General features: G+C 33.3%; 1 protein-coding gene across 1 annotated transcript; it reads right to left on the bottom strand.

The window, feature by feature from the left end:
* Positions 1–3,152: 3,152 nt before the first annotated feature.
* On the bottom strand, positions 3,153–6,402 carry LOC117108494. Its single transcript, XM_033250517.1, has 3 exons — positions 6,282–6,402; positions 5,758–5,848; positions 3,153–3,442 (listed from the first exon to the last, which is right to left on the bottom strand). The coding sequence occupies exons 1-3, from the start codon at positions 6,342–6,344 to the stop codon at positions 3,222–3,224; spliced, it is 375 nt and encodes a 124-aa protein (XP_033106408.1). The 5' UTR covers positions 6,345–6,402; the 3' UTR covers positions 3,153–3,221.
* Positions 6,403–8,673: the final 2,271 nt, after the last annotated feature.

The following is an 8,673-nucleotide window of genomic DNA, read 5'->3' as shown; positions in this document are numbered from 1 at the left end:
ATGTATAAAAGGAAAGAACAATGTCCCAAACAGAAATACTATTTTATGCTACCACAGTAGCTATGGGTGCTATGATAATGTAGGGAAAATAGATTATCTTTATTATTGACCTATAATTTATCGCCGTGCAAGGAGTCTTGCATAAATGATTCGTTTTAACATTAAGCCATAGACAAAGTTAATCTATTATCAAATTACAAATTAAGAGACGCTTACTATATAATTTCAAAACAAAATTTAATGACAAGAAAGATTGACGCTTCGGGTCCATCATGGAACCATTCTCAAGATCAAGTAAATTAAAAAAAAAATTGAAAAAACAAAAAACAAAAATACAAAGCAGTGACAGAAAGTAAGTAATTGATTTACATATCAATAGGGCCTAATGCGTGGAGCCATTAGTGGAGCTAAGCAATAATTAGCCCTTCATAGCAGATTAACTAGATAAACAGTTTGGCTTTGACGGAATCAGTTTGTTTGTTAAATGTAGGTTCCAGTTCTTTGATATTACTGCTTCTGAAACTGTTAATTATTTCAAAGTTTTATCTAAGTGCAAATCCAAGTTTGATTGCTTAATCAAAGAAATGCTTTGGAACAAATAAATATATTCTAAGTATACCTTTTTTAAGCACTTCTCTTGAATACATGTCAAAGCGCGGATCCGTAGTTTACCCTGCCTATCTCACAAATGGGTTCATGATGGAAGGGGTCATAAGAAGAGAGCTAGTTTTGTCTGTTGCTGGAAGACAAATTTTAGCTATGGGGTGGATGAATATTTGGCCCCTCCTTCGAAAAGTTGTTGTTTTCATAGATGCTTTATGAGACGTCTATTATTATAGATATTACTAGATTATTAGATTATTAATATTACTATATTATTATAGTTTTTCCCTATTTACTATGGATAATTAATAATTATGATGATGAAGATGAGGAGGATGATGAGGAGGAGGAGGAGGAGAAGGAGGAGGATGAGGAAGCTAGGTAATGACAGGCTCCTATGAAAGAATAATATACAGGCACTTTGATGTGAAGTGTCAAGTGAGGCCCGTAGCATGAGTTACGGTTGGAAATTTGTTGACATTATCGTCGTCATCAAATTCAATGCACACAGTCGGACAATATAGTTACATGATATATGATGTCTCTTTTTGTATAGAAAGTAATATGAAACCCATAAAATATCAGTTCAGGCATTCATTATTCTGTCTGTGTGGAAATATAACAATAAAATAAAAACATGTAAAAACATCTACACATTTATCTACAGTTTTAGTGTTGGAGGGGCTCCGAAGGCTTTAACGTATAACCAATACCCCCGTATTTTTTTATAGATTATTGAATAATATGTAAAATATTTTATATTCGGCACATTCTCAAATGTCATGTAAATCTCATATCCCAAGAATTACATTATATTCATGCACCCAATTGGAAAGTTTAACCTAATAAATTAGTTTTAAATATGTTTTACGTTGTTTGTTAAGAGGTCTTTAATGATAGGCCTATTACAGTCTTTGACCACAACATAACGAAGTCTTTTCTTTTAACTTGTAAACTTCTAAACTTTTGCGTAAACATTTATATTTCCTTAAATCATAAGGAAGTCTACTCATTAAATTATCTTAGATAGTACAGAGAATTTTGATTGACTGTCAATCTCAGATATCCATATTTTAGGAAATATTACGTTTTATCCATATGCACCGACGTGAGAACTTTAACCTAATAACTGTTATATGTATGTTGTTTGTTGAATATACTTCTTTAACAATAATATTACATTCTAATATGACCACAACGTAAGGAAGTCCACTTCCTGCTTAGCATAATATAGTACTGAGAATTTGGAATGTTTATTAATACCATTATACACATGCTAGATCAAAATTGAAAGACATTACGTTTTATGCATTTAGCGACGAGGAAAGTTTAAACATAATAATTTTGATATGTACATGTTTTATGTGATGTGTTGTTTGGTCTATTAAAGTTTAAAATAAATTCATATTATAACAACTTGGTCATAATATAACTTATTCTTAAAGGAAGCAGAATAATACAATTATTTTAACAACTGTACTCTGACCAAAACCAAACTTGATTGGTGTGATTTTACTTCCACCGGGTAATTAATTAAATATGCATAATTGTCTTTTGTAATTTTGAAATAACAAAATATAATGAAATATACATGCCTTCCAATCAGGTTATAAAGAATTCACGCACGTGTAATTCTCTCTGTTATTTTTTTTTTTATTAACCATACATCGTGACATATAAATCAAAATAAAATAAATTAAATTAAAACTCAATAGTACATCGCATAGCAAATTTACTTACAATCCCTTATAATTTTCAGACAATGCACTACATTTTTCTCTATATTATTGTCTTTGGTTGAGGTAGGTGGCATTTCTGACAGAAAGATTTAAAGTTTTCCAGACCACCTGGTACTGCAATCACTTTATATATATATATATATATATATTTTTTTAATATCAGTTTTATCTTTCATTCTGACCTTTAATCATTATGCCTGCATGTATTGATTGAAAAAAAACATGAAAAAACAAAACATCATTGGAATTTGTGTATACAATGGAAAGTAGCAAATGTTACCAGGGGCCTCAGTAGCTCAACCGGGGGCCCTTGACTGTCCCGTGCCCAGACTCGCAACCTGACCTTTTTATTTCTCGTGGTTACGGGCCTGCAAAATGTTCCAGAGGGAGGTTTCTTGTCATCAAAGTACGGTTTCTTGGCGGGCGTGTTTAGTGATTGGTGATTGGTGATTGTATCATACAATGTACCAGAGTGGAGTGGAGTGGTTCCATAACTTGAACTTATAAGTATTAAGTGACTCGTGCAAGAAACAGAAAAGACAATGTTCCGGGTTCTAATACCGGTATCTAATATTATATAATTTCGACGAACCAACTGCGAAGTCACAAACATGCAACACTACCACGTGCAAGAAAACTGTGTGCGCGTGTGGGCTTGCGCGCATATTTGTGTGAGACTATTTAGAAAGGAGTTTTCCTGCGGTTATTTTTTTTTTAAAGTTACGTAAGTTTTCACAACTTTAACTGCTTCTTACCAAATACTTGACAAAAGAAACATTAGTCAAACACTCTTATTTTTCCATTTATTAACAAAAATGCAGATAATTACTTAATACTTGGAATGTATTAATGCTGTGGTATATAACTTTCTTCTTTCGGTCACTTACAGCACGCTGTGATGTGCAGATCTCCGACCCAATTCCTGTGCTTACCGCAGCTTTCATGGCACTGGATCTTACTATCTCCAAACGTGGCCTCTTTGATGTAAGTTGTAGTGGCCGTATATTGCTTTATAGCACGCATATGGCCTGCGGAACGACTAAATCCAGATGGACATGGACCATTTGCCAGAATACAGTAATGACCTAAGGGCCATTTTCCTGTAAAATATATATGTAAATACATTAATAAGTAAAAAGGTCACCTTTTTTGTCTAAAATGAAGCTTAACAAACCGATCAGAAAATCGGACCTGGCGTATAAGGTTTGAAACGCAGGCATTAAGCGCACTGGAAACGCTCTCTTGGTTCGGGTCCGATGTGAATGCACCCAGTAGCTTCTAAATATGAATATTGTTTAGCTTTTGGAAATCACACCATTTACAACAAAACGAAATGGGCAAAAAACCTCTAAAACCTCGTCGTCGAAAATTTTCAATCGATTATTGCAAATATTTTTAGTGTAATGTAGGGCAAAGTATCGGAAATGAACTCAAAATTTGAATATTATTTCATAAGCATCGCTGTTTCCAGCATTTCTGTATTGGATAAACATTATCGTCAGACAATCTGTATAAAAGGCAATCACTCAAAGTGTTTCTAGTGCACTGTGATTCCGAGAGATCTTTTCGACAAACACATGCCAAAGCTTACATTAATAACTTTTTATATAGGCCTATCAGTTGAATTTTAAGTTTCATAATTGTTAATACTGTCAGTAAAGTTTCAATTTTATCTACTAGTACATGATTCGGTTAGTCTTACTTTATTTGGGAAAGTGCAGCTGTAGTTATATTGTTAAGGCCATCTCAGACAGCGTCGTACGACGCATCCAGACGCGATTTTTTTTGTCGCGTCGGATATGTGTGAGTTGAACGCAGACGCGATGGTTTGCGTCGGAGGCACTCATCTCTACTATGATAGTGGATTACTTATTGGCCAATCATTGTACAAAAAAAGTGACGCCACCGACGCCATATTTGAGGGCCTAAGTGTTGTAGCAGTTTAAAAAATTATATTTTGGCATTTGTTAAATTATTGTTAAAAATAACGATTCTTGCAATCGCGTCGTAGAATATTAAACATGATTAAAATTTCCCACGATAGCTTAAGAATGTCCCCGACGATAAATCGCGTCGGTCTGCGTATGACGACGCTGCCTGAGTTTGCCTTAAAAGAAACTTATGAAATATTATTCGTAAATGTCTGTCTGTGAGCTTTTATAAGTCCAAATATATCTTTGTTTAGGTATGGTAGCCACTGTGTTTTAGAGAAGATTTTCTTTTAAAAGACATTAAACTATGTAAATATTTTTAAGCAAGAAAATGTTTATAGTTAATTAAATTCATATGTAATATATACTTAATATTAGAAACTATAATTATCTGTTTCCTGTCTTATTGTACAAACTGTTGGTATTTAGATTTTAAAATACCCTCTTGTGAAATGGTGCCTATTCCACACGCTGTATTAGCACTCCTGTAAAATGCAGTCAATAGACTGGGTTGGGTTCACGGATCTAGCTGAGAACTATAAAACCCTTCTTCATAGCCCTAAACTTATTTAGATGGTGTTAACTATTATTTATTAAGTTATATCTGTTTTTCTTCCAAACCAGTGATTTTTTTTTTATCTCGTTAAGGTTGCTGATTATTTGTTAAGAGAACTTTTTCTATGTTTATGTAAGACTAGGCCTACGTTCTAAACAGTTGATTAAATTTGAATGATGTAATTAATTTAGGGGTGTTTTTTCTACTTCTCAGTCCCAGTAACAGTATTATCTTATTGTTATCGGATATTACCCCAACAAGGGTCAAGGAATTGGTTCGAATGGTCTTTAGTCCGAAGGGTCTATGATCCGAAGGTCCATTGGTCCGAAGTAAATATATTTCAAATATATAGAAAATATAATTGAAAAAAAAAACACATTGGGGACTACCATTGCATACAATTATTGCTTGTTGAATGAAAAACCGAGAATATATATGGAGAAAAGCATATGCCTAGATCACATAATATATAATTTGTAAACGTTGATCGTATAAAAGAGAAGGATCTTACTTTAAATACGCAATGTATCATGTAAAATGAAGAATCACTCAAGAAAGCAGATAACGAGGATTTATTTATATATTTATTTATATATTTATTTTTTGATGAGGCTTTACTACTTACTAATTTCTTATAAGCAAAAACTGGCGGCGATTAATACACGATTTCAAAATGTATATCTTACATTCCTGGAAAACCAGGTCACTAAAATTTTCGATTTTCTGACCAACGGACTTTCGGACCAAAGACGTTAGCAACGAATGTATGTTGTGTCAATGGCGATCGACTTCCCTTTTGTGCCTTGCGTAAAGTTCGGTGCAGTTTATTCAGCAATCTTCTTTACAAAAAACTATGAATACACAACCTCCTCTACACGGACGATAAACTGTGATAAGCGTTATGTTACTTTTATCTTTTCCAACTTACCAATGGACTGTTGTAGATCGGATTTGACACTCTCCAACAGAGAAGCCTGGCCCTCAAGATAGCTGGCTAATGCAGGTAAGCACTGGGGTATCTGTTAAAGAGCATGACACAACTTTTCGATATTGCGTATAAAGCAACCTTGAGAAGTTTTGTTTGCAATTTTGTACATTGAAACCAAATTATAATCGATTCTTTACAGCTTGACCTATTGTAAGGTTTTCCTATGATAACAAATTAATCGTTTTTTAAAAAGTATTGATGACCTTCGAAACGTACCACCTGCACAAAAAATCAGCAAAATTCAACCTAGTATATCGCAGTGAAAAATTTAAGGTAAGTTGCTTAAATATTTTAGTCACCTTATGAGATTTGTAAGTTAACAATAATTCCTTATAATGTCTACAATAAGGAGAGAGATTGACGCAGAAAATTGAAGCAGTGAGAACTAAATTAAAATTAGGCAAAAATAACTATTCACTCAAAGAAAAATCCATTGCTGATATTAAAAATTCTAGTATACTTACTTGGGCTTCACTTGGATTAGCCAAGAAATAGGCCAGAATAGAGAGGATGAAAAAGACGTTCATAATATCTCAACAGGAAGAATTTTACGGAAACGAACTTGGTAGATTAAGAAAAGCAAATGACGCATCATAAAACATAGTTCATATATTATTCTCTATATGAAAATAAGGTCGTAGTCTGAACCGCGCATGCTCGTATCAAGTTCAATTTACATAAACAAAATACAATTAAACAAAAATATTTATGTTGATTGACATTGAATATCACTGGATACGAAAATGAGCAGTTCAAAACACGAACTGGCTTATTGTCAATACAATAATTGTTCATTCGCTGCCCCTCGTCACATGAAGTTTAGTCACGCATTTTTTGGCGTTCTTTATTTATTTGCAAATTGGATTATCACTACTGAACTTCCAATAATTAAAAAATACGATAAATTAAATAATACTTTAAAAAGTGACATTGTAGAATACAATGTTACTATATCAGGGGAGTATAGCGGAGGGGTATTCAGGTATTAGTCTAATACCTTCAAAATTTCAATAATATGCTTTCCTTATTTCGACAAATTAACGAAAACAGCGACATTTAGTATTATTACGGAGATTTTACATTATAAGTGACACAATTTGCCTTCCATAGGAGAGGTATTAAAATTGTCAAATAATTACCTCTTTTTGTCAAAGAAACACATATGAGGTAGGCGAATCGCAGAGAAAATATTAATCGTTGCGAAAATAGCAATGAAGGTATTAAAATGTGCTAGGAGTATGGAAGGCATCTAACAAAAATGTTATTATTGCTTTTTTTGAAATCCGATTGCAAAACCGTACGTATGCGCTCCTAGCTAGGGCTAAGTCGGCATGTAAACACTATTATATTCTCAATGATTTTATGGCAATGACGATCTATCAAGACCTTAGCCTTATAGGCCTTAGCCTTATGGCCTATTATTAATTATTCAAACAAACTGCTTATATTGCCATTTTATTCAATACAGACCTAGGCCCTCCCTAACACCTAAGCCTAGAGACTTAAGGTAAACTTAGGCATAGGGAGATTTGGCGCTGCAGTTGACCTATTTTAAAATACAGATTTGTATTGTTTTACGACATTCATTTAGATAATAATAATCCCTGCAGTAGTTAAATAAATCACTACCCTACTCCCCACTGAGTGTGATATATTCAGTAAGACAAAGTTGTATGTATATATGTATGTATGTATGTATGTATGTATGTATGTATGTATGTATGTGTGTGTGTATGTGTGTGTGTGTGTGTGTGTCTGTGTTCGTGTGCGTGTGCGTGTGTGGGAGTGTGTGTGTGTGTGTGTGTGTATGTATGTATGTATGTTATGTTTGGTTATGAACGTGACAAAAATGATAGACAGGGGAAACTTAAAATTAGATAGCATAAAGTCATGTTTAATTATGTTAAGAAAAAATATTTAAGAGAACGAATTAATAACTTTAGAAAGAGAGAATCACAGGGTAAAATTTTTTAAACTGTGGGAATCGTTCATAAATTGTCTAACAGTCACCTGTGTAATATGAAATTAACAGATAAGCTGGTATCGTTTGCAGTCAAAGGTAGAATGCAGTTATTACAATGCCACTCGTTGCTAAATCTTTACTACCCAAATGCTTATGAAAAAAAGTGAAAACTTTGTAATATCCGATACGAAACCGTGTCTCATGTATTAAATGGATGTATGAATCTTAGAAAACACCATATTGCCCGTCATGATCGAATAGTTAATTATATTGTCAGAGAATACTGTAAGATTAAATTAGATAAAGTACAAGTGTTTGAGAACCAAATGGTAAAAAGTAATAAGTTTGGTCTTGATGATGATAACCAATTGCAGGCAATAGAACACAGAAAACCTAAATAATTGATAACAATCAAAATAGATGTTACATAGTAGAAATCTCGACACCGTACGGTGCATTCCTTGACGAATGTTATAACACGAAAGTAGCATATTATGTTCCAATTAGGGATATTATTGAAACTACAGGATATAAATATGAAGTAATAGCTTGCATAGACGATTTTGGCCAGGGTTGAGAACCCTGGGGTTTAACAAGAAATGTGTGTAAACAAATATGTCGATATTGCAGTGTAATCGCTATGATTGGTTCATGGTATACTTGGCGAAGAAGGTGTATGGCCATTGATAATTAAATATTGGAACAGAAAATTGTGAACATTGAAAGTATAAGTGCTTTATGTTATGATTTGCTTAAGTGTGGGTAATCCGAGTTGGTGGATCCCCAACATGTATAAATGGAAAAGAGCAAATAATCTTTTATACATTTTTTATTTAAACCATATTTAACGAGGGTGATCCTTGCAGCTAAGCCAAGAAGATCAGCTGATATTC

Source organism: Anneissia japonica, unplaced genomic scaffold (genome assembly GCF_011630105.1).
Source record: "Anneissia japonica isolate Jap-2015-1 unplaced genomic scaffold, ASM1163010v1 scaffold26_len2425191_cov177, whole genome shotgun sequence".
NCBI lineage: Eukaryota > Metazoa > Echinodermata > Crinoidea > Comatulida > Comatulidae > Anneissia > Anneissia japonica.
This window is presented reverse-complemented; position numbering and strand designations above follow the sequence as displayed.